Here is a 26,077-nt window from a genome sequence, read left to right on the forward strand (position 1 = left end):
GCTGTTGTGAAGGCCGGGTGGTTCCCGCGGGGTCCCCAGAGTGGGCTTCCAGATCCTGGCCAGGCATCTTGGTGAGGAGGGACCGGCAGTGACCTTCTCAAAGACCCCTTGAGGCTCTTGTGGGCTGGGAGCTCCAGGCTGGTGCTGCCCAGACCCGGGCCTGATCCCTCAAGGCTCAGCCTGGCCACCAGAGATGACCACCTGGGATGCTTACGGTTACCTGGGGACTTCACTGTTTCCTGTTGATCACCGGATGGAGGCTTGCTAATTTTTTTAAAGATTTATTTATTTATTTGAAAGGCAGTTACAGAGAGAGAGAGAGAGAGCGAGAGAGAGAGAGAGGTCTTCCATCTGCTGCTTTACTCCTCAGATGGCTGCAGCGGCCAGGGCTGGGCTGGTGCTAGGCCAGGAGCCAGGAGCTTCGCCCAGGTCTCCCACGTGGGTGCAGGGGCCCAAGGACTTGGGCATTTTCCACTGCTTTCCCAGGCACATTAGCAGGGAGCTGGACTGGAAGTGGAGCAGTTGGGACTTGAACTGGTGCGACATGGGATGCTGGCACGGCAGGTGGCAGCTTTACCCACTACACCACAGCGCCAGCCCTGCTAATTATTTTTAAATTGAAAACTTTTTATATGGGATGTCTTGAAGCCAAAGAATACGACAACAAACAGCTCTATCCTTAGCCAGCTTTAACAAACCACAACATTTTGCTACAATGTATTCTGGGAGAAAAAAACTTGTGACTCTTCCTTCCTGCCACCCTCACAGGTTCTTGTCCCACCTGAGCTGTGTTTCCATCCACTCCCGTGATGGCCTCCTTAAAAGTGCACTTAAGTGGCCGGCACCACGGCTCACTAGGCTAATCCTCTGCCTGCGGTGCTGGCACCCCGGGTTCTAGTCCCGGTTGGGGCGCCGGATTCTGTCCCGGCTGCTCCTCTTCCAGTCCAGCTCTCTACTGTGGCCCGGGAGTGCAGTGGAGGATGGCCCAAGTGCTTGGTCCCTGCACCTGCATGGGAGACCAGGAGGAAGCACCTGGCTCCTGGCTTCGGACTGGTGCAGCGTGCCAGCCGTAGTGGCCATTTGGGGAGTGAACCAATAGAAGGAAGACCTTTCTCTCTGTCTCTCACTGTCTAACTCTGCCTGTCAAAAAAAAAAAAAGTGCACTTAAGTGCAAAGAGTCGATTTAAAGAAAATCAACAGCAGGCCAGGCCATGTTAGAACTTGGGAAGCCTGGAGGGCCGTGGGGGGGGTGGTGGTGGTAGGGCGGCGGAGGCCCCATCCTCTCTCCTCCTGCTGCCCACGGCCCTGGCCGCCCGGCTCCCCACCAGTCTCTCTCTGGGCCAGCTGTGGCTCCTGCAGCCGGCCTGGGCCACCTCAGGGGCTCAGGAGGGACTCCTGGTGTGGCTGGGGCGGATGTTCCCAAGCCCACCTGTGGGGCCAGGATTCAGCAAGGCTGCAGGGGTCCAGCTGGGGCGACCTGGGCCAGCTGCACTCGCCTCTCAAGCTGGGACTGCAATTGCTCTCGCTCCTGGGCAGCTGTGAGGGAGGAGTGATGGTGCAGTGTTGCCCTGGGTCACATCCACACCTGGCACATCATCACCCAGCACATTTGTTGTTGGCAAAGATTTATGTATGTATGTATGTATCTATGGCAGGCAGAGTGAACACACACACACACACACTCACACTCACACACTCACACCCAGAGAGAGGGCCACAGCAGCCAGGCTTGGCCAGGCTGAAGCCAGGAGCCCAGAAATCCATCTGAGCGTCCCGTGTGGGTGCAGGGGCCCAAGCACCTGGCCCATCTTCCGCTGCCTTCCCAGGTGCCTCAGCAGAGAGCTGGACTGGAAGTGGGGCAGTGGGACTTGAACTTGGCCATCTGGTGTGGGATGCCACAGTTGTAAGTAGGAACTTAACTGGCGGTGCTGGGCCACAGAGCCGGCCTCCAGCCAGCACACTGTATGTGGATGTAAAGTACCGAGTTCCCCATTTTACTCCTGTTTCTCCGTGCGACCGGCCAGTGCCATTATGTGTCTGTCTGGGCATTTGTTCGTTTATTGGCAGCTTCCTCTCGCCATCTTCCTGGAAGACCCCTGGGTGGGGATGGGGAGGGGGTGATTCTGTGATTGTTCACGCGTCCCCAGTGCCTGGGGTGCTGCTCAGCACGTGCTAGACTCTGAGAACATTTACAAAGAAAATTCATTCATTTGAGAGGCAGAGACACAGAGAGAGGGAGCTCCCGGGCATGGGTTGGCTCCCCAAATCTCCACAGTGCCAGGGCGGGCCCAGGCTGAAGCCAGGAGCTGGGGACTCGATGCAGGAGCCTAGTTACTCCCAGGGTCTGTGTTAGTAAGGGCTGGATCAAGAGCTGGAGCTGGGGCTTGAACCCAGGCGTTCCAAGATAGGACAAGGCATCTTAATGCCAGGCTGAATGCCCGCCCCTTCTGTGAGTGTGTGAAGGAAGGAATCCTTTCTCTGGGCTGACTGGTGCCGCTGGCAGGCCTGGCCAAGAGCCGAAAGCTTTGCACACAGACGGTGGTCACTGTACTCTCTCATCGCTCACTCTTCACCTGCTGACCCTGTAACAGCCCCGGGGCAGCCGGCTCCCCCCAGCCTGCAGAGGGGGCCAAGCAGCACTGCCCATGGGTTGCCTGAGGGGCTGAGATGGGAGCAGCCCTCCTGAGTGTCCCTGTGGCCCCTTGGGCCTACCCTCTGTTGAAGTGGCACCTGTGCCGTCACTCAGCGCTGGCCCCCACGGCCTCCACCTGGAACCCAGAAAATGGCTCATCAGCACCTGGGACACCTCTGGGAGTGGCCGCCCCAGGGGACATCACCAAAGTGCGCCTCAGGGAGCCTCCCTGGAAGGCACCTGCGCCCCTCCTGCCTCTCCCCGCAGGGCCCACGGTGGTGGGCGGTGGGGGAGAGGGTGCCCCGCAGGCCAGGCCAGGCCCTGTGGGGATTCGGCCTGGGACCGCGCCCCTCCTGTGGTGGGCGGCGCCCCGATCCACCGGCCTCAGAGAGCCCAGGAAAGGCAGGGCTGCGGTGCGGGCCTGGCTGCCCGCGGCGCCTGAGCAGATTCGCCGGCGAGGAAGGCGCGGCGCTCGGGGTCCCCGCCCCTCCGGCTGGGATGGGAGGAGGGCCCGGGTCGGCTCTTCCAGGGTTTAGGAGTGCAGTGCGTGGGGGTGGCAGTGGGCGGCTCAGAGCCCAGGGTCCGGCCCGGCCCCGTGCCGCCCCGCAGCGAGCAGTCCAGGTGCCCGGGACCCGCCCCACCGCGCGCACCCCGTCTCCCCTCCCTGTGACGTCATGCCCCTCGCGCGGCATGATGGGAGAATCCTAATGTTTTCCAACAGATGCTCCAAGAGCCGCTTTCAGATTAAAGCAATTGCGAGAGCAAAGATTCTTCTTTTTTTTTCCTCTTTTTTCCCCGGGGGGTGGGGGGTGGGGTGGGGGGAGGGAGCGCCCTCGACATTCCTGGACATCACCCCTTGCCCCAAGCGCGCAATAAACACTGACAAGAAAAGTTTTTATTTCCTGGTTCAACTTTTATTTCCTGGAATATAGACTGAAGAATGGGAATAAACACGAACAAATAAAGCGAGGCCGCGCACGCCGGGATGCACCTGGCTGCGGCCGACGAAGCCATTGTCTGCCCGCGCTGAAGCCGCCGGCGCCTCCTGCTCCTTGCTTTCCTGCCCCCTTTTTCTTTTTCTTTTCTTTCTTTTTTTTTTTTAAACGCCCCCTTCAGCCCCCTCGCCGGTGACCTTGGGCGCCTCGGATGCTCTGATTCCAGCGGCACCTTCCAACTTGCCCCCGCGCCGGGCCCATGGCCGCGTCGGAGGACCGGAGCGGCTGCCTTGTGTCGCGGGGCCGCTCGCAGAGCGACCCCAGCGTCCTCACCGAGCCCTCGGCCACCTCGGCGGACGCCGGGGAGAACCCAGGTAACGGGCCGGGCCGGGCGGGGCGGCGGGGCGGGGTGGGGGATGCGAGGCAGGTGGCGCCGGGAGCGGGTCCCCCGCGCGGCTCCGCGCCCTGCCAGCCTTTGGGGAGCCTCGGCGGCGCCCCGGCGCGCGGTGCCCATCCCCAGGAGCGCGGGGCTCGGGCGCCGCGGAGCCCTTTGTCCAGACGGGAGCCCCTCTCCCAGCGCCAGCCCGGCGCTCCGCAGTCCGCGCTGCTGCTCGCCGGCTGGCGGGCACCGCCGTCCCCTTGGAGAGGGGCTTCCCCTCCCCGGGGGCCGGCCGGGGCCCGGGGGGCGACCCCTCAATCCCGTGGCCGCCTCCGCCCGGCGCTGGCTCGGAGCTCTGCCCTCCCTCCCGCGCCCCGGCTGTGGCGGCCCGGGCGTGGGCATCCCGCCCGGCAGGGCAGCGCTGGGCTCTGGCGGCCGCCGCGCGGAGGGCTTCCGCTGGGGGCCGGACTCTGGCGGGGCCTGGCGTACCTGGGCGCGCCCGCCTCCGCGGACAGGTGTGGGGCGGCGAAGGGCGTGCGCCAGGACAGACGCGCTGGACGCGGTCCACGCCGCCACCCCCCGGCAGGGAGAGATTGTTTAGGTGGCGAACCCGTCACAAAGGCGCCTGGGAGGCTTGATTGATTACTTTCCAGAGAGGAAGAAAGGCCCTAATGAAGCAGGAGGGGGTGGGCTGTGCGCGCCCCGTTGCCATGGAGACGCAGGAAGCAAAGTGATCATTAAAACCTCTCTCCAGCAGAAGGCAATTTTCACTTCACAGGGAGAAGTCTGGGCTTCTCCGACGTGGGGTTCGAAAAAAAGCATCAAAGCTGGTGGTTTGGTGTCAAGGCTCCGTGCTGCTTGGAGCATGGGGTTTGGGGCACACCTTGCCTTTCCCTCCCGTCGTTCTCAGGGTGGGCGTCCTGGTGAAGATCACCCGGGGCAGGCTGGCCCTGCCCTGCCCTGGCCACATCACAGCCTCCCTAACTGCACAGAAACAGCCCCTGGACTGGAGGCAGCGCTGCGGGCAGCGGGCAGCGGGGCTCCCGCGTCAGGTTGTAGCCATCAGGACTTCCAAGACTTCTTTGTCAGGGCTGTGGGCACGGGAAGGTGCCACTCGGAGGCCATCCCTGGCTGTTCTGCGTGTGGGAGGGCGAGCTGGTTCCCTGGGAGTTTCAGGCAGGAGCTGCATAGCAGCCCCCTAAGGCTGTAATTAATCCTTTGATTAGAAATCGGGGATTCAGCCATCCGCACGCTGGGATGCCTGGGTGCGCTCTGTGCGGGTCTCTGATTGTTCCGATGGTGGGAGTTGGATGGCTCCTCACCGGAGCAGCCTTCCCAGCTCCTTTGTCTCCCTGACAGCACAAGGAAGCAAACTGGAAATGGAAATGATGGAGACTTTTGCTCTTTTGGCCTCCTGTGGGCCAGCGGCTCTGGGGGTGGACGTGGGGGGCCTGGCCGGTGGCTGGAGCCAGCCCGGGAGGGGGCTGGAGGAGGGGCTTGGGCGCCGAGCTTTGGTGATGCCACAGGAGGACCACGCTCGGGTTCTTCCTGGTTCAGAGGTCCCAGTGGGCAGCAGTGGGGTGTCTGCAATACGTGGACCTCTGTGGGGGGTGGGCCCTCGGGAAGAGCACCCAGCAGTTACGGATTGGTGGACTGCACTGGGCAGAGGAGTCCTGGCAGAGAGAGTCAGGGCGTTCAAGTTGGAAGCGGGAGGGGTGGAGAGGGCACCTCTTATACGACCCGGGCTTGGCTTATGCAATACGTGGACCTCTGTGGGGGGTGGGCCCTCGGGAAGAGCACCCAGCAGTTACGGATTGGTGGACTGCACTGGGCAGAGGAGTCCTGGCAGAGAGACTCAGGACGTTCAAGTTGGAAGCGGGAGGGGTGGAGAGGGCACCTCTTGTACGACCCGGGCTTGGCTTATGCTTGCATCCCTTTCTGCACGGGGAACTCATTCCTTTCCGATGTAGCGCATGTCTGTCCTCAGGCAGATCCGCTTGGCACTTTTTTCTGGTGGCTGGCAGGGTCCCCCCCCACCGGTGGATGGCAGCCCCCCCCCCACTGGTGGCTGGCAGGGTCCACCTCCCCCCCCAGTCCTGCCGGGGTGCTCCCGTGCGGAATCTGCTCCTTTTGGGTCCGTTGTCACAGCAGGCTGAGGGGCTCAGTCCTTCATCTTGCTGTTCTTAGGGGCTTCCTCCACTTCCCACCTGCCGCTCGGACAGGTGAGCCCCGCGCCTCCTGTCTAAATCCTGAGTCTTTGTAAAGCAGCCCAAGGTTGCAGTCCCCGTTCCCCCACGTGACATTTTTAACACAACCGCCTTCTCTGAAAGCCGCCAGGCATCCTTCGCAAAGGGAAACTGTCTCCTCCGCACCCCTTGTTCTGCAGGGGCTGGGCCTGCTGCGAGCAGGGGCCCCCGCGGGGCCTCTCCCAGGGGTCTTGGGGCACACGCACCCAGCGGAGGGCACGCGGCGCTGTGCTCAGTGTTGGGTTCTCCTCGGCGCTGCTGCTCGCCAGCCTGCTGCGTCCGCCCGGCGGTAGCCGCTGAGCATTCGAAGGAGGATGTTTTCACGGTTTGGCTGCTGCATTTGGTGTTGTTGCCAGTTTTTAATCCATTCTCGGCAGCGTGGTGGCGACTACCCAGGCAGAAGCCACCTCGCGCTCACCTGAGAATTTCCTCCAGGGTGCGTGCCCATGTTGGGGGTGTTTGGCTGCAGGGCACGCACATCAGTTTGCTTTGTTGGTCTCACACCCTCCGGGAGAGTGCGCCGGGCACACTCCTTCCAGAATCTAGGCGAATGAGTGCTCGCTCTCCAAACCATCGCCAACACCTGAGCGCCGGCAGTCTGTTTCTCTGGACGACGAAGGGTGACAAATGGCATGCTGTGTTAACTTGTGGCTTTTGGGTTGTGGGTGAGCAATCTTCCTGTGGCCATATCAGTGCAGCGCATCTCCTGGTGGCCACGTCTGTGACTGTGGACCCTGTGGCAGGGCTGGACTGTCCCCCACCGTCTCTGTGCCCCCACTCTGTTACCGATTCTGTCTGTGTCTTCGTGGTGTTCCTCCCTGGAGCTCCTGCTGTGGCCCCTGCGCCTGGGAGCCCTTCCGCAGTGACACGGTAGAAGGTAAGGGACCATCCCTGCACTCTCCCTCCTTCCGTGGAGTTCACGGGCGGCAGGGGCTCTGCTGCTGCCCCTTGCACGCGTGGGGCCGCCCTGGCACTGGTCCTGGCTTGGGTCGGACGACTGACCGTGACCGCCTGGCTCTTGCCGCTCTTGCCCCGCCCACAGCCACACCCACTTCCAAGGGCAGGCTACAGGGCTGCTTTTCATCTCCCAGGCTGGAATATTTGGGGTTTCCTGTGATACCAGTCTTTCTGCCTCGCTCCATTCTGAGCGTTCTTCCTGTGGCCAGCACCAGAGACTGGGCCACGAGTCACTGGGGACAGAGCTTTGTCAGGTTTCTCTGGAGGGCCTGGCAGCCAGGTGGGGACATTGTGTGGCCGTCTTCCTTCCTGCAACGCTGTCGCCACAGCATGTTGGGATGCTCCCGAGAAACCCCCCTGGGCAACTGGGGTGTGCACCTTGGTTCTGAAACCGGAGTGTGCGTAGAGTCACCTGGAGTCACCCTGAGTCGGTCTCAGAGGCCCGGGGTGGCCCTGACACAGCGTCTCCAACAGGTTCCCTCCCACGTGCTGGTGTTGCAGGTCAGGCGGCCACACCTGGAGGAGCCCCAAGCCGCAGTCTTGGGCTTGCTCTGCCCACACCTTCGTGGGGGTCCTGCCCCAACCTGCCCGGCTCTGAGCTTCACCCCTCTGCACCCTGTGGCCCTTTCTGGTCCTTCAGGGCTCTGCCCCTGCCCTGGTCAGCCCAGATCCATCCCTCCATTCTGATTTGCTCCTTGTGTCCATGGCCTCTGAGATTCTCATCTGTTCCATTCTCCATGGGCTGTGCCCTCTAGACCGGGAGATCCTGGAGGCAGGGCCCTTGACCGTCACAGTGCTGCACCCTGAGCCTAGCACAGAGCTCAGACAGGAGGCTTTGTAAGCGTCTGTCGTGCACGGGCACGAGCACCAGGCGCCAGTGTCTTCACTGGCCTGCCTGCTGGCCACTCTGCCCGCTGGACAGGGCCAGAGCACAGCTTGGAGGGCGAGCAAGGGCGAGCCAGCCACTGGCACCTGTGCAGGGCCCACTCTCCAGGTATTTCCCATAGAGGAAGAGCCTTACAGAACGGCCTCTCCCCTCCCGGCCATGGCCTCTCCTCTCCCAGGCCACGGCCTCTCCCCTCCCAAGCCTCAGCAGGACGTGCAGACATGGCCCGCCCAGACCCAGACCAGACTGACCCACGCCGACCCCTCCCCACCTCTTCCAGCACACAGGGGTGCACTTGGCTTGGCGACTTGGTGGCACCTTTGTTGCCCAGGCACTGCCTGATGCCTTCCTCTCCTGCGGCCCCATGACCAGCTGTCCACTGAGGGCCCACCTCCTCACCCGCGGTCCCATGGCCAGCTGTCCACTGAGGGCCCACCTCCTCACCCACGGTCCCATGGCCAGCTGTCCACTGAGGGCCCACCTCCTCACCCGCGGTCCCATGGCCAGCTGTCCACTGAGCGCCTACCTCCCCACCCCCAGACAGCCTCCCTCTCCTCCTTCCTGCTTGCCCTGCAGATCCACTGGTCTCTCCTTTGCCACAAACCTTTCACGCTGCCCCCTTCTCGGGGGCAGGGGGAGGGGAGGGGAGGCAGGGGTCCCGTTTGTCAGCAGGAGGCCCATCCTGGTCTCATTCCACGAGGTGCTGTGGCACCCTGAGTCTTGGGGTGTCCCTGTGGCCCCTTAGAGAGCGTCTGCGTGGCTTAATTAGCTGCAGAACCATGCAATAATTACCTTGTCAGCTTCTTCAGGGTTATTGGAAATAAAAGCTGGATACTTTAAAAACACAGTTTAAAAACATGGAGGGTTTTTTCAGATTATAAACGCATTGCGTGTTGGTTACAGAAGACGACTGGATGCTTTGGAAATGTCTGATCCCTGCCTGCTCCTCGCCCCAGGCAGAAGCGATGGCGTGGACTCCGTGCAGGTGCAGGGCGTGGCCGCTCAGCCTCAGGGCTTTGGACCCCAGGCTCAGAGCCACCCGGCCCTTCACTCACACATCCTTCTCTGCTTATGGCGGGTCCGGTACCCTGGCCACTGGCTTCTGGTGGCGACTTAAGCTAAGTTAAATACAGCCACCAGAATCCCACCTCCTCAGCTCTCAGGCCACATTTCGACGGCTCAGCGGCCATGTGTGGCCGTGGCCGTGGCCATAGCTGTGGGACTCTGGAACCTTCCATCCTCACAGACGCCTGGTTGGCAGCACTGCTCACATGGGTCGCTCGCAGAGGGCCTGGCTGTGCCCCGCGCTGGCCCAGAAGTTTCCTGGTAGAGTGGGCGGGTCAGTGTGGCTGCCGTCTCAGGGCCTCCTGCGGGTGGACGGGCCCCCTCCCCACCCCCAGTCAGATGCCGGTGGAACTCATTTATTTCAATTTCCTGAGTCTTTCCAGAGCACACACGGGCCCTCCCTGGGGCGCCATTTTGGTCAGGAGACCAGGGAGGTGCTGGGAGTTCTTTGCCGGGAGCTGGTGGGTGGTCCCGGCCCTGGCTCTGCTATGTATAACTGTGTGGCCTTGGGCCCATCACTGGCCCTCTCTGAGCCTGTTTTGAGTGTTCTTCCTCCACGGTGAGGAAGGACCGCTGCACGGCCCTCTGGGTAAATGGGGAGATGCCGATTGTGCATTTTAGGGCTGTTTAAGGGGCAGGCACCTCCGTGTCTCTGCAGGGAAGATGGGAGGAATGAAGTGGAGGGTGCATGGGGACAGCCTGAGGCCGCGCCCCAGCCACGCGTCCCACTGGTCCTGTCTGGGCCCAGCTGGGGCGGCCTCTCTCAGCTCCATTTCCCTATCTGTGAATGTGGGTGGCTCTGAATTAACAGGACTGGGGGCTGGGGGATGTCTCGGGCCCACGCCCATGCCCGCCAGTGTCCCTGAGCGGCCCTGGGCCCGGGTCCGGCTCAGTAACTGGTGATGCCAAGGAGAAAGCTTACAGGTTCCTGTTCTGATTCTAGACTCCAGGGTGGTCGGAGCCGCCTGCTGGGTGGTGGGACCAGCTCTGAGTCTCCTCCCACCCGGCCTTTGGCTCCTGATTCACAGTTGCCATTGGCTGGGGCCCTTCATACTCCCATCCCACTCCTCCCTGTCCACCCAGGACCACCCAGCCTCAGGTACTGCCGCCAGCCTGTGTGTGGCACTTCTGCTGTCCCCCAACCTCTCCAGGTGGTCCCCTGTGGTCTGATGCTTAGGGGAGCGCACTCAGGCTGTCCTGGAACGGGGCTGGAATGCGTGTTTTCTTTCCCAGGTAGTTTTACTCGGATGCGTTGTTTTCTTTGCAAGGGGACCAGGGGTTCTTTTAGGGACGAGTGCCTCTCTTGAATGACACGGGGGAGGGGTGTTCTGACGCCAATGCTGCGGAGTGGCTGTGGCCAGTGGGAGGGTGCGCAGGGTGGGTCCAGGGCCCCTCTCCAGCGCTCTGCCCAGAGCATCGGTTATGGGTGGATGGACGTGTCAGAGGAACACAGGCACCGGAAGAGGCTCGCGTGTCCCCAGGTGTGGCTGACCGCTGCCGAGTTGGAGCGTTGCATTGTGTTCCTCGCCCCAGAGAACTGCCCTCCGCGGGGCTCCAGGCTGGGGTTCTGCGGGGCCGGGACCCTCCATGGGCGAGCCGGGCTGCCCTGTGCGCAGTTCAGTGCTGGGGCAGGCACGTGGGCCTGGTGGGGCTGGATCCCCTGTTTTGAGAGCTGTGTTGGAAATCCAGTTTATGTAAGATGCAATTTTCAAATACCAGTGAATTTATCAATGAGTGTTAGGTTTGCCCTCTCATAACTGAAAACTGAAATAGCCCTGGTGTAATAAGACAGAGGATTTTCCTCCTCGGACTCTGGACGGCACCGGCCTCCCTGCCACGGCCCGAGACTGCGCTGTGCCTGTCCTGGTGCCGCACGGCTGCTCCTCCACCGCCGGCGGCAAGCACACTTTCCCGCAGGAGAGCGGGATGGTGAAAGGTGTGGGTGTCCAGCTGTGGGGGCACGGGGGCCCTACCCGGTGACGGGGCACTGCTGCCCAGAAGGGCACCATGTGGCCTCTCCCAAGTGCAGGGGAGCCCTGGAAGTGTCACACTGCTCCCCCTAACAAGCGCAGGTAGAGTAGCAGAGTGAGGATGGCTGGGGGTGGGAGGCACTGGGCACCTACAGTCCCTTCCACATCCTCTGAGAGCGGCATGTGGCCAATTAAAACACACCAGGGGTGGCAGGTGGCTTGCAGGCTGCCCGGGAGTCTCAGGTGAAAAGGATTTCGTGTTTATGCTTCAGGCATTAGAAAGAAATTAAAGTTGGACAGAATGCGTGGTCTGGGTCTAAACATTACGTCCGTGCAGATTTAACTTACGGCATTCAGGAGACGGCATGCATGGTGCTGTCCTCATAGACTTGACGGACTGGTGAGTGACTTGTGGCTGGGGTGAAAATGCGCGTGTCGTCCACGCCCGTTACACGAGGGGTCATCATACCTCTTCCTGTACCCCCCGGGAAGGCCAGAGAGCCAGGAGGCTGTCACCTGCTCGGGGTTACATTCATAAAGAAGTGGCTGGGGGCGGGGGGGGCGGCAGCGCTGTGGCTCACTTGGTTAATCCTCCACCTGTGGCACTGGCATCCCATATGGGTGCCGGGTTCTAGTCCTGGTTGCTCCTCTTCCAGCCCAGCTCTCTGCTGTGGCCCGGGAAGGCAGTGGAGGATGGCCCAGGTGCTTGGGCCCTGCACCTGCATGGGAGACCCAGAAGAAACACCTGGCTCCTGGCTGTAGCTCTGGCCGTAGCGGCCATTTGAGGGGTGAACCAACGGAAGGAAGACCTTTCTCTCTGTCTCTCTCTCTCACTGTCTGCAACTTTACCTGTCAAATAATTTAAAAAAAAAAAAAAAAAAAGAAGTGGCTGGGGTGAGCTGGATGCCCCACCCACCCTGGCTTCCCAGCCTACCTTTCCCTACTCCACCCACCATGTCTGCCCCGCCCCCACCAATCCTGCCCCACCCACCCAAACTGCCTCCTTCTGCCTCCTATTGGAAACCACCCATCCTTTTTATTTTATTATTTATTTATTTATTTTTATTTTTTGACAGGCAGAGTGGATAGTGAGAGAGAGACAGAGAGAAAGGTCTTCCTTTGCTGTTGGTTCACCCTCCAATGGCCACCGCGGCCGGTGCACTGTGGTCGGCGCACCGCGCTGATCCGAAGGCAGGAGCCAGGTGCTTCTCCTGGTCTCCCATGCAGGTGCAGGGCCCAAGCACTTGGGCCATCCTCCACTGCCCTCCTGGGCCACAGCAGTGAGCTGGCCTGGAAGAGGGGCAACCGGGACAGGATCGGTGCCCCGACCGGGACTAGAACCCGGTGTGCCGGCGCCACAGGTGGAGGATTAGCCTAGTGAGCCACGGCGCCGGCCATCCATCCTTTTCAAATAGATTCCCGTGTTTCAACCCCAATCCTGGCTCAAGGCACCGGTCTGACAGGCGTGTACCTATCCGCAGTTGTGGAAACCGCATGGTCACCCCTTGCCTTGTTCATTTAACCAGAAGGGCCGCCGGCGTCAGACCAGGGATGGCGCAGACTCGGCGCCTGCGGAGCTTGGCAGCCCCGCCTTTGGCGGGTGGGGGCCCCTGCTGCTGTGAGTTGAGGCCAGTCGGTTGGACGGGCACCTTGACGATGCCCCTTGTCTAATGGCACAGCAGGAGGGGACTTGACCTTGCTGAGTCAGCAGTCAGAAACGAGTCTGGCAGGGACGGAGGACAGGGTGGGAGCGTGGTCACGAGGCTGAGCTGCCTGTGTTCACGTGACGCTCAGGCGCCCTGGTTTTAGTCACCCGGACTGCACGGTTCCTACTATTATGTTTGGTTCCATTATTTCCTGAAGGTTTCTCCCCGTATAGGGACAAAATTTCTGCAGTCACCAGCGCCGGGGCAGGTTGAAGCCAGAGGAGGCGAGCGTGCCAGAAGGTGTCCTTGCGCCTGCTTCTGGCAGGGACTCCTTGTCTCGGGCTGCGCGTGGGCTGGGCTATGCGTGTGTGTCGAGTCACATGGGTCAACTCATCGCTGACCGTGCCCGGCGCTCTGCAGGTCTTTTCCTGCGCCTGCTTTCCCGGGCTCCGCCCGGCACCTGCCCCGCAGCCAGCATTTCCCTGATGTCTCCTCTGTGTGGCCAGGGGCACAGGTCCTCCACAGAGAGCGGTCGTAGGCAGTGTGTCCTGAAAATCAGGCGCATTTCTGGAAGAAGAGGATGGCATGAAAGCCATGGTGGAGATGCGCTGAAATGTTGCAGGGAGACCGTGGGGGTGGTGCCTAGGAGATGCCCTGGGCACAGGTCACAGGTCACAGAGGCAGGACAGGCTGGAGGGCGGGGGGGGGGGGGGAAGCCTGTGGCCCTTCAGTCTTGATCTGCCCGGCACTGCTGTCTGTGTGCAGCATGGCGTGGGACACGAAGGGGCCTTGCACACCTTGGCTGGGGGGTGCTGTGTGCGACCAGTAAGAGGACAGGGCTCATAGGCCGAGGGTACCAGACCTCCCAAATGTGCGCCTCCACATGGTGAGCAGTGTACTCCCCACCAGGTGTCACAGGCTGTGCCCTTGGAGGTCCACAGTGTGGACGCCCAGGTCCGGGGCCTGCAGGTTGACCAGGTGTCACAGGCTGTACCCTTGGAGGTCTGCAGTGTAGACACCCAGGTCTGGGGCCTGCAGGAGCACCGGGTGGTGACAGGCTGGGCCCTCCCCACAGTGTGGACGCCCAGGTCCGGGGCCTGCAGGTTGACCAGGTGTCACAGGCTGTACCCTGCAGTGTAGACACCCAGGTCTGGGGCCTGCAGGAGCACCGGGTGGTGACAGGCTGGGCCCTCCCCGCAGTGTGGACGCCCAGGTCTGGGGCCTGCAGGTTGATCAGGTGTCACAGGCTGTACCCCGCAGTGTAGACGCCCAGGTCTGGGGCCTGCAGGTTGACCAGGTGTCACAGGCTGTACCCCGCAGTGTGGACGCCCAGGTCTGGGGCCTGCAGGTTGACCAGGTGTCACAGGCTGTACCCCGCAGTGTGGACGCCCAGGTCTGGGGCCTGCAGGAGCGCTGGGTGGTGACAGGCTGGGCCCTCCCCGCAGTGTGGACGCCCAGGTCCGGGGCCTGCAGGTTGACCAGGTGTCACAGGCTGTACCCCGCAGTGTGGACGCCCAGGTCTGGGGCCTGCAGGAGCGCTGGGTGGTGACAGGCTGGGCCCTCCCCGCAGTGTGGACGCCCAGGTCTGGGGCCTGCAGGTTGACCAGGTGTCACAGGCTGTACCCCGCAGTGTGGACGCCCAGGTCTGGGGCCTGCAGGAGCGCTGGGTGGTGACAGGCTGGGCCCGCCCCGCAGTGTGGACGCCCAGGTCCGGGGCCTGCAGGTTGACCAGGTGTCACAGGCTGTACCCCACAGTGTGGACGCCCAGGTCTGGGGCCTGCAGGAGCGCTGGGTGGTGACAGGCTGGGCCCTCCCCGCAGTGTGGACGCCCAGGTCTGGGGCCTGCAGGTTGACCAGGTGTCACAGGCTGTACCCCGCAGTGTAGACACCCAGGTCTGGGGCCTGCAGGAGCGCCGGGTGGTGACAGGCTGGGCCCTCCCCGCAGTGTGGACGCCCAGGTCTGGGGCCTGCAGGTTGACCAGGTGTCACAGGCTGTACCCTGCAGTGTAGACACCCAGGTCCGGGGCCTGCAGGAGCGCTGGGTGGTGACAGGCTGGGCCCTCCCCGCAGTGTGGACGCCCAGGTCCGGGGCCTGCAGGTTGACCAGGTGTCACAGGCTGTACCCCGCAGTGTAGACACCCAGGTCTGTGGCCTGCAGTTTGACCAGGTGTCACAGGCTGTACCCTGCAGTGTAGACGCCCAGGTCTGGGGCCTGCAGGAGCACCGGGTGGTGACAGGCTGGGCCCTCCCCGCAGTGTGGACGCCCAGGTCCGGGGCCTGCAGGTTGACCAGGTGTCACAGGCTGTACCCCGCAGTGTGGACGCCCAGGTCTGGGGCCTGCAGGTTGACCAGGTGTCACAGGCTGTACCCCGCAGTGTGGACGCCCAGGTCTGGGGCCTGTAGGAGCGCCGGGTGGTGACAGGCTGGGCCCTCCCTGCAGTGTAGACACCCAGGTCTGGGGCCTGCAGGAGCGCCGGGTGGTGACAGGCTGGGCCCTCCCCGCAGTGTGGACGCCCAGGTCTGGGGCCTGCAGGTTGACCAGGTGTCACAGGCTGTACCCCGCAGTGTGGACGCCCAGGTCTGGGGCCTGTAGGAGCGCCGGGTGGTGACAGGCTGGGCCCTCCCTGCAGTGTAGACACCCAGGTCTGGGGCCTGCAGGAGCGCCGGGTGGTGACAGGCTGGGCCCTCCCCGCAGTGTGGACGCCCAGGTCTGGGGCCTGCAGGTTGACCAGGTGTCACAGGCTGTACCCCGCAGTGTGGACGCCCAGGTCTGGGGCCTGCAGGAGCGCCGGGTGGTGACAGGCTGGGCCCTCCCCGCAGCATGGACGCCCAGGTCTGGGGCCTGCAGGTTGACCAGGTGTCACAGGCTGTACCCCGCAGTGTAGACGCCCAGGTCTGGGGCCTGCAGGAGCTCTGGGTGGTGACAGGCTGGGCCCTCCTGCAGTGCCTCCTCGTGCTGCTGTCTCTGTTCCTCGCTCTGCTTTGGCCTGGCTGGTGGCCCTGGTGCAGATGCTGGAGCCGCTTCCTGGTCTGAGAACCCAGGCTGGGCCAAGGGAGGGAATTGCACTTGACCCCTTTGGTGGGAGGAGCAAGAAAGTCTCGGGGGGGGGGCACAGAAGGGTGGAGCTTATCCTCTCCCCACCCCCAGGGGATCTGCAGGCTCTGGGAGTCAGATGCCTCTTGGTGTCTCCAGCACCCGACATCGGCAGGGCGACAGGGTCTTGGTGGTGTGGGCAGGTGCATAGACCCTGGGGTCGGACTGCCCGGGGTTAGCCTGCCAGCTGAACACGTGTGGCCACCTGGTCCCTGAGCCTCCGTGTCCGTGTGTGGGATGAGGGTGACTCACAGCCTGCAGGACGGCCGTGAGGATGAGATGCCGCGATGTCTCTGGTGTTCTGCACGGTACCTGGGATACAGGGCGATGTTGGTGACCGGGAGCCGGTGCCGGCCACTTCCTAGCCTTGGGCAAGCTTCCATCAGAGGCCTTGGGGAGCCTCGGCACACCGTGGTGGGCAGAGGTGGGAAGTGCTGGTTCCACGTGGTTTTGTGGCCATGAGTCGAGCTCGCTCGTTTCCCGCTAGGCCTGGATTTGCTGGCGGTCACTGCTGCTGGGCAAACGTGGCCATCCCTGCGGGCTGCCGGAGACCTAGCGCCGTGCCCTGCCCTCCCCATGTGGTGTAACAGGCCGAGGTCAAAGGTTGTATCCCAGGGCAGCCTGGTGGCTGTGCCTGACTGTGCTGACCGGGAACCCGTCAGAGTCCTGTGGGCCGTGTGGGCCTGGCTCTGGGCTCGGGAAGGGACGGGCGTGAGCACAGCCGAGCCCCCGGCCCTGCCCTTTGCTTGTCCCACCCCCCCCCCCCCCCATCCTCGTGCAAGTAGCTGGCTGGGCTTCATTACGTAATAACAAGAGTTAGGGATCATTTATCATTTCACTTTTTTTCCAGTGGGAAGGTGGATATGGGGAGCCTTAAATAATTTGCAGTGAGGATCATCCCAGGAGTGTGCTCATGCCCCATTCTCTGGGGCAGAGCGGGGCACGGTGGACGGATGGCTCCAGACCTCTCTCCTCATCGGCTCTTCTGGGGTCTGAGGCAGCTCGTCTTTCTCTTCAAATCATTGCTTCAAGCAATGTCGACATCGTTTACCAGTTTACTCATTTGTCTCTTTGCAAGGCTGGGTGACAGAGGCAGACAGACAGACCGAGAAAAGAGGTCCTTCAGTGGTTCACTTCCCAATGCCCACAATAGCGAGGGCCGGGCCAGGCTGAAGCCAGGAGCACGGGACTCCCTCTGGGCCTCCCATGTGGGTGTAGGGACTTGGGCCACGTGCCAGTGCTTTCCCAGGCGCATTAGCAGGGAGCCGGGTAGGAAGAAGAGCAGCCTGGGACGCCAGCGTCAGAAGCTGTGGCTCAACCCACTGCCCCAGAACACCTGCCCCAGCGCTGACAGCCCAGCCTGATTATTTTCCTAGACCTGGGGGGCCATGGTGAGGATTTGTGCCGTCACCGTTCTGCCCCCCAGCCTTGCTCAGGACTGGGCAAACCGCGGGTGCACCGTGAGCAAGCAGGGAGGACACGGGTGCCCTTCTCACACCTGTCCCCAGCTGCCCACAGGGATGTGAAATAAGAGGGGAAAATCCCCCGAACAAAGCCCACGCTGACTTCCCGAGGTGGGCTTGCCCTGTGCAAGTTCCGGGAGCGCCAGAGCAGGCAGCATGGGCGTCGGCCAAGAACCTTAGCAGCCGTGGGCCTCGCTAAAAATACACCGCAAATGTGTGGATAATTGGTCTCTGTGTGGTTTTTAAAATTAACTAATGACAGTTTATTCCAGGAGGAGATCGGCAGAGCGGCTGCTCTTTTGTCGGGAAATACCGATTCCTGTTCGCTGCCGGTCTCTCTGTTTCCGTTTTCTGATGCTGGGGTCGAGCTGATGACGCCATCTGGCCTGGTGACCCCCAGCCAGGGCATGTGGAGGTCACTCCCCTCAGCACCCCGGGCTTGGCCAGCATCTCCTAGGGTCCAGCCCTCAGTGGGGAGTGGAATTCTGCCCCCAGCTGAGAGCCCAGGAGGAAAACGGGGGCAGATGAGAACTGGAAGCTGACGTCACGTGCTCTCGGCACGTGGGGTCCTTCCCCCCCCCGGAAATGGAGCCCCTGTAACAAAGCCAGGTGTGCTGCCAGCATGGGGAGCACCATGTGAGCAGACCTGTTGCCCTGTCCGGTGGGGTAGATAAGGGAGTGCTGAGGGCGTGGCGCCTGCTAGCCTGCACGTCAGGCTGTGTGAGGGCCGTGCTGGGGCTCTGAAGGCCCGTGGGAGGCGCCACCTGCCTGGGGAGCTGGGTGTCCCAGGGGATATCACTCCGGCGTCAGAAGGGGTGCTGGGCAGAGAATGGCCGTGCAAAGACTGGGTGGGTGGAGGACCCTGGGAGGGTTCCAGGCGCTGGAGTTGGCCAGAGGAGCAGGAGGGAGGTGGAGTGGAGTCCTAGGGGAGCTCGAGCTGGGGGCGGGGCCTGCAGTGCTGGGCAGGAGCCCCTCTGCTCCCGGGGGAACCTGGTGGTGTGGTCAGAGACACATGTGGGTGTGCGTGTGCGTGTGTATACGTGTGCATGCATGTGCGTGTGCGCGTGTTACTGCTCGCCCTGCACCTGTCCTGTGTTCCTCCCACACGGGCAGTCAGGAGGGAGGATTCTTATAGGAAGCCCCTGTGGGGAGGGCGGTGACGATGCTGGGGTCACCCTGGGACTAGGTGTGTTAGAGGGGAGCTGAGTGTGAGGAAGCAGGCTTGGCCCTGGGGGGCGTGGCTTCCTCAGGTGAGCCCTTACGAAGGAGAGTCCTCTGGAGATGCTTGGAGCATGGGGTGGGGTGGGGTGGGGGTCCTGGCCCTGGAGATGGAAAGGCCTGTGTGGTAAGGACTGCCTGTGGCCTCTGGGAGCCGAATGTCAGCAGGGAATGGGGCTTAGTCCTGTAGCTGTAGGGACCTGAGTTTCTTACCTGCCCCAGTGAGTTTGTCATGGTCTGCAGGAGGGGTCGTGCGGAGGCTGTGCGAGTGTTGGAGGCTGGCGTGGGTGCTGTTGCCTCGCTGTGGGCCCAGGGGACTGCGATCCCCCCCGCTGCCCTCCCGCAGGTCCTCACACTCACCTGTCTCTGTTCCCAGCGCCCTCGGGTTTGCACCGTCACCTGCTGGCTTCAGCTGCTGTGGCTCTCACTCTGGCCCGAGCTGTGTGGTTTTCCGTGTTTCTTATCTCTTTTTAACTTCTCATTTTGAAGTATTTCAGACATCAAAAAAAAATATCCCTGGGTGAGGTGCAGGAGGCACCTAGTGTGCAGGACTGAGACAGTGACCCCAGGCCCAGGAGAGCTGGGTTTCCACGCCTGCCTCCCTCTCAGCCTTGCAGACCCTTGTGGGGCATCTGTGGGTGTGGGGCCCAGCTGCACGCAGCCTGTGACGTGTGTCCCAGGGAGCAGGCGGCAAACATGGGCTTGACCTTGTAGAGGGATGTACGAGTGAGACCCACTGCAGGGACCAGATGTCTCGGAGACCCAGTGTGAAGGCTCGGGGCGTGGCTGGGTGTGCACCAGGCTCCACCTGCTTCTTGCTCTCTTCCTGGGTTCAGATGACTCTGTGGCCTGGGGAGAGACTTTTCTCCCTTCCCCGAGGGTGCAGGGTGTCTCTCCTGGCCCCTTCAGGGTCCATGACCCTCATCAGGGTCATGCGTCGTGCACAGTGGCCTGCCCCGGGTAGGTGCTGGCTGGCAGCCATGGCCCTTCTGCTGCCTCGGTAGCTGGGCTGTAGGAGCCGCACTGGGTGTGGGTAGTGCTGGCCCCAGGGAGGTCTGGGGAAGCTGAGCTGCCTCCATCGGGAACTGTGGGCCCAGCTGGGAAACAGAGGCCCGATGGGGGTGGAGACAGCAGCGAGGGCTCTTACAGAGCCACGAGGGTGCAGCTTCCTCCTCCCTCCAGCTGCTCCACTTCCCATCCAGCTCCCTGCTATGGCCCGGGAGAGCAGTGGAAGATGGTCCAAGTCCTTGGGTCACTACACCCACGTGGGAGACCCAGGGGAAGCTCCTGGCTCCTGGCTTTGGATCGGCTCAGCTCCGGCCATTGCAGCCTCTGGGAGTGAACCAGTGGATGGAAGACCTCTCTCCCTCTCTCCCTCTCTCTCCCTCCCTCTCTCTCTCCCTCTCTCTCTGCCTCTGCTTCTCTGTAACTCTGCCTTTCCAATAAATAAATAAATCTTTAAAAAAAACCAACAAAATCCACAGGCAGGAGGGCTCTGATCAAGCCCAGGGCAGGTCCTGCAGAGAGCTGGTGCCAGTCCGCCCCGAGGAGCTCGCTTCTGTGCACCTGGCTTGGCAAATCAGCTCACGGGCAGGGCCTCCCCTGTGAACTGGGGAAAGGGGTGGCTCCACCCTCCCCCGTGGGGTGGCTGTGAGGCCTGGATGTGGTGTGTGGCCTCTGCGGTGAGTGGAAATGCACCTCCAGGGATGTCAGCTGGGAGAGTGGAAAGCTGGCAAGGGCTGGCGCCGACGGCATGGCCTCTGCTGGTGCCCACCGGGCAGCGAGTCTGGCGAGGGGGCACCCGGCCTGGGCCTCTGGCGGCCCTGGAGGTTGCCCTGTGCCAGCTGACCACTGTGGCGCCCACGGAGTTTCCTGGGCCTCTTGCTGCACCTGGGGACTAGGGAGCGTCGCGGTCAGGTCTGGCGATGTGGGCTGGACGTTGGGAGTCCGGTGCCCCCAGAAGCCTGGCCCTTCCTGGCACCCTGGCGGAGGCACAGCCATGTGAGCGTCCTGAGCTGCCTGGACAGCGAGGGGTCTAGCCTGCGGCTAAGGTGCATCCCCACTGTGTGAGCGCTTGCAGGGCGCTTCTACCTGGGTTCTGCTTTTACAGCGGCTTGGACCAAAACAAACCAGCGTCTCCGGCACACGCTGGAAACCGAGGCTCTTGTACGGTGTAAGGCCTTCGGAGCCTCCCCCGCCCCGTGGAAGCAGGAGGGGAGAGAAATCACATGCTTTTCATCAGAGGTAGGGACATTGTTCTTTTGAAGAATGCACAGCTTTTTAAAAAAACTGGAACAGTAGCGCAAGCACATGCCGAAAATTTCCATGATGGCAGCAGGCAGAAGGCGAGGGGAGGGTGTGTCTGCTGAGAGCTTCAGGCCTGGGCTGCAGGCGGCTCCGCTGTTCCTCTTCAGGCCTCAGTCTTCTCGCATGTAAACTGGGAATTATAAGAGTATCATAGGGCCTGGCATCGTGGCACAGCAGGTAAAGCTGCTGCTTGCGGTGCCGGCCTCCCAAGTTCAAGTCTCGGCTGCTCCACTTCCAGTCCAGCTCTCTGCTATGGCCTGGGAAGGCAGTGGAAGACGGCCCAAGTGCTTGGGCCCCTGCACCCACATAGGAGACCCGGAAGAAGCTCTGGGCTCCTGGCTTTGGATTAGCTCAGCTCTGGCTGTTGCAGCCACTTGGGGAGTGAACCAACAGGTGGAAGACCTCTCTCTTTCTGTGCCTCTGCCTCTCTGTAACTCTGCCTCTCAAATAAATAAATAAATCTTTAAGAAAAAAAAAAGAGTATGCATAGCTGGTTGGGAGAACTAATGATAAATAGACTCCACGGGGTGGAAGTTAAGATGCCGGTTAAGACACCTGCATCCATACTGGACCATCTGGGCTTGATACCCAGCTCTGGCTCCTGACTGCTGCAGGTGCACACCCTGGGAGGCCGTGGTGACGGCTCAGGGGCTGCAATCCTGCCACTCGCCTAGATTGGTTTCCCAGCCCCCAGCTTCCCCCCAGCAAGGTCTGGGTCGTTGCCATCATTTTGCAGGTGAGCTAGCAGGTGGGGACTCTGTCTGTGGTCTCCCTGCCTCACCAGACATAATGAAAGAGTTACCTAAGCTGGGAAGGGCCATCCATGGTCATCGCCGTGAACTTGGCCCAGGCTTCAGGACTCTGCACGAGGAAGCCGCTCCATTCTCCGTCTGACGTTTCCCTCTTAGAGCTGTCCCTGGGCGATTTGGAGGTGGTGCCTGTCAGGAATGAGCTTGAGGAAGGGCGGGGGTGGCATGGCAGTTCCCGGCAGAGGGGACAGGGTGTGGCCCTGAGGTGGAGGGGCCCAGGCTGGTGGGTGGGGCCGGGCCCGACAGGAGTGACCACACATGGCAGCGAAGGCCGCATTGAAGGTTCCGGTCTTCATCACCTGGGCTTGGGGAAGGTCACCTTGCAGCTGCCCTGGGGACAGATGGGTGCTGTGGGGGTGGGCAGGGCTGTTCCCTGAGAGCAGGTGGGACAGCAGCTGGAGGCCATAGTGGAGTGGGTGGGCGGTGCAGGAGCTGGGGTGTGCAGGCCAGGCACGGTGGGCTGATGGAGGACTGGGTGTGTGTGCAGGACCAGGGGACAATGGGGATCTCAGTCTTTGGGGGCCCAAGGGTGCTACTGAGCAGGCGTGGGGCGTGGGAGCCAGTGCTTGGGCGCAGTGGAAGAAAATGGCGCTGACCTGGGGATCGGGATGGTCAGGTCTCCTGGGTCTGCGGGAGTGACCTTCAGCATCACCAGGCTTGTCCCTCTCTGGTACCACATCAGGGGTCCAGCTGTCCGGCCGCCCACGGCACAGGCATGCAGCCTGCCGCCGAGGGTGGCGCAGTTCTAGTGGGGAGGTGAGAGCCCCAGAGGCCGCAGAGGCAGCTGGTGTCAGGCAGCTACAGCTCGGGAAGTTGGGTCAGGGGGTCCTGGGTTCAGATCCCAGCCCGTGTGACTGCAGGTGGGCTCACTTCCCTCTGCCTCCTGTGAAAAAGGGGACAGTAACTCGAGATGTGTGCACAGGAGGCCACAGGCATCTGCTCTGTCCCCACCTGTCCTGCTCTGTGGCTTTGCCTCTGCTCCATCGAGTGGTGAGACCCCTGCTGTCCCTTGGCATCTTCCTGTGGCCCCTTCCCGGCCCCCTGAAGACGGAGCTTGCTGCGAAGCCTGACCGGCTGCTGGGGAGAGCCGGCGCCCAGCCAGAGCTGGTGCTAACTGGCAGACGCGTGAGTGGGGCCGTGGTGGCGCTGGCAGTCTGGCCGGGCTTCCGGCCGAGCTGGAACGTGGCTGCAGGGGGGCCCTGCCCTCGGGGACCCTGCCCTCGTGGTTGGCCCCAGAACATGAGCAGTGAAACTGGCATTCTAGGACCCAGCATCGCGGGACGTGGTGATGTCCATAGTGACAGAAGTGGGAAGTGAGCAGAGTGACCGGCACAGGTGGATGGACGCGGCAGGCTTTGGCCCCTCTGTCCTAGACATGCTGTGGGATCCGGGTCCGTTCTCATTTGTTTGCTGTGTAAATGCTGCTGGGGCCAGGCCTATCCCACCTTGGCTCTGGAGTCAGACACAGAACAATTTGCAAGAGCCTGAGGCTGGGCTGAGTGAATACCCCACCAGGGAGCCCTGTTGGCCCTGTGGTTTCTGCATGGAGGTGGGGGGTGGGGGCAGCAGGGTGCTGCGCTGGCCCAGGGGACAGGTGCTCGGGCGCCCATCACCCACGGACGGCTCACGTCAAGTTCTCAGCCCGTTGGGTGCGTCCTCCTTGAGTTGATTTCAGAAACTGGAAGATCCCACTTAATTCCGCTTCGGTCTCTATTTAGAATTCTATTTGTGGCCTTCGCCCAAAGCAGATGCTAAAATGAAGAGAAAGCGTTCATAGGATTTTGTGGCTGGGGGAGGGTTGTGCGGATGACCCCCCTGCCTTTCCCTGGTGAACCTGTTCTGTCCAATTCCCAGCCGGGTGGGTCTCCTCTTCTCACTCTCAGGTCGGCCCCCCCCCCCGCCCCGGGCACCTGCAGGCTTTGTCTGGGAGCACGGTCCCCGCCCGCCCCTCGGTCCCTGGCTGAGAGCGGCTGCCCCAGTGCTGACTTTTGCCTGGTTCTGAGTTGGTGTTGGACTTGGGGGGTGTGCCGGTTACACCGAGGACACACACCTGCCAGTGGACAGGGACGCGGGAGGTCTCGTGCTTGTCCTGTGCCCGGGACATCTGCGGCACCAGAGCTGCACCAGCTTCAGGGGGCGTCCGGCCCGGGCGTGTTCTTTGTGACTCCCGGTGGAGAGTTGAAGGAAATTTGCACTCTTCCTCTGGCACTCCTGCGTGCCAATCATTTGACAAACATGTATTGGACACCTGTGTATGCCTGTCACTGCCTCGGGCACACACGTGGCTGTCTGTAGCATAGGGAGTGAAGGCTCCGGTTTCTGCCACCATGGAATGGATACTCTGGGGGCGAGGGGGGCAGACAGGATGTAAACAGGGCTGGCGTCGTGGTGCAGCGGGTTCAGCTGCTGCCTGCAACACCAGCATCACATGGGATGGCGGTTCGCGTCCCAGCTGCTCCACTTCCCATCCAGCTCCCTGCTAATGTGCCCGTGAAAGCAGCAGAGGGTGGCCCAAGTGCTTAGACCCCTGCACAAATGGGAGCCCTGGATGGTTTCAGGCTCCTGGCTTCTCTCCCTTTCTCTCTATAATGCTGCCTCTCAAATAAACGTGTTTTTAAGATTTTATTTATTTATTTATTTGAGAGGCAGAATTGAGAGTGAGAGAGAGAGAGAGAGAGAGAGAGAGAGAGATATCTTCCATCTACTGGTTCACTCCCCAAATGTCCTCAGTGGCCAGAGCTAGGCTGATCTGAAGCCAGGAGTCAAGAGCTTCTCTCAGATCTCCCACGTGGGTGCAGGGGCCCAAACACTTGGGCCATATTCCACAGCTTTCCCAGGCCATAGCAGAGAGCTGGATCAGAAGAGGAGCAGCCAGGTTATGAATCGGTGCTCATCAGGGATGCCGGCACCGCAGGTGGAAGCTTAGCTCACTGCACCACAGCACCGGCCCAGTAGTTACGTCGTAAAAAGTTATAAGTGAGGTCTGCAGAGACTCTGGGGGGTCACAGTGTCCTGAGTGGTGATGCAGTGAGGCTGGAGCAGCGAGAGGTAGGGAGGAGGGCCTGGGAGTGAGGGCGTGGGCACAGAGGCCTGGGGACACCTTGGAGAAGAGGATTTGAGGCAGAGAGCGGGAAGAGCAGGTACAAAGGTCCTGGGGTGGGCATGTGCTTGGAGGAAGAAGGCGACCAGAGCAAGCGATGGGGGAGGGAGTACTGGCGACAGTGAAGCCATGAGTAAGGACCCCGAGGCGCTGCTGTGGCCCTGGTGGGCTTTGTTTCAGAGCTGGGGGGAGGGCTGGTGAGGCTGTGGGTTTGAGTTAGACAACACTGGGGAAGGAAGGAAGTCAGAGAGCTCGCAGACACCCGTGCCGCTGTGTCAGACCCTCCAGAAGGAACCTGCCCTGTGTCTGGCTGTGGCTCCTGCTCAGCCGGGCAGGGGACGCCGGGCAGGGGCACTGCAGCCCGGGAGTCAGCAGGGGAGCGAGTGCCCCAGGGACGCCCTCACACGTCATCCAGCCTCCAGGTGGGCGGCTGCTGCTGCCGGTGGCCTTGAGAATGCACCTGTGTGCACCTCGCTCTCCCTGTTCCCTCTTTCCTGCTCCCCCAGGTCATCTTCCATAGGGACCACCTGCACCTAAGCTCCCCTTCAGCTCAGCATTCAGGAGTCAGATCAAGATGGTGCAACGCTGGCCATGGCAAAAGTGGCCACATGTGGCGCTGGCCATGGCAGACGTGGCCACGTGTAGTGCTAGCTATGGCAGAAGTGGCCACGTGTAGTGCTGGCCGTGGCAGAAGTGGCCACGTGTGGCGCTGGCCGTGGCAGAAGTGGCCACGTGTAGTGCTGGCCATGGCAGAAGTGGCCATGTGTAGCGCTGGCCATGGCAGAAAGTGGCCACGTGTAGCGCTGGCCGTGGCAGAAGTGGCCACGTTCTGGTGAATGTGCCGAGGACTCAGATTTGGGTCAAGGGGCAGAGGAGCCAAGATAACTCCGAGGTCCTTGGCCTGAGCAGGAGGCCCAGCAAGGTGGTCCTGGCAGCTCTGGGGAGCCTGTTCAGTGCTGGAGAGGTCCTGTCTGAGCCCTGTTGCGTGTCTGTGGCAGGGGTGCCTTGGGGAGGGACATGTGGCCAGGACATAGGTACCTGGGTCGAGATAACCCTGGTTGGGTCAGGGTCCCCATCCACATCTGTGACTCAGCTGTGCCCTCCTGTTAAGAAGTACCTGCCAATCATCTGTCAATTATCCATCTATCTATCATCAACTGCTACCATCAGTTACCTCTCTCTCCCATCTGTTTATCTGTCTCTCATCCACCCATCATCCACCTGTCATCCACCCATCATCCATCCATCAATCACCCATCGTCCACCCATCAATCACCCATCGTCTGTGCATCATCCATGCGGTGCTTGTCCCCTCCCACCCCTTCCCTGGCCTCCCTGCCCACTTAGGGTCTTGCTCTTCCTTGACTGCC

General features: G+C 61.8%; 1 protein-coding gene across 1 annotated transcript in view; it reads left to right on the forward strand.

The window, feature by feature from the left end:
* The first annotated feature begins 3,826 nt into the window (after positions 1 to 3,826).
* Positions 3,827 to 26,077, forward strand: part of PHACTR3 (phosphatase and actin regulator 3) — a 208,767-nt gene continuing 186,516 nt past the window's right edge. The window contains exon 1 of the mRNA XM_062202414.1: positions 3,827 to 3,941. Within this exon, the coding sequence (XP_062058398.1) occupies positions 3,827 to 3,941 (115 nt within the window). The remainder of the gene's footprint in view (positions 3,942 to 26,077) is intronic.

Source organism: Lepus europaeus, chromosome 10 (genome assembly GCF_033115175.1).
Source record: "Lepus europaeus isolate LE1 chromosome 10, mLepTim1.pri, whole genome shotgun sequence".
NCBI classification, from domain to species: domain Eukaryota; kingdom Metazoa; phylum Chordata; class Mammalia; order Lagomorpha; family Leporidae; genus Lepus; species Lepus europaeus.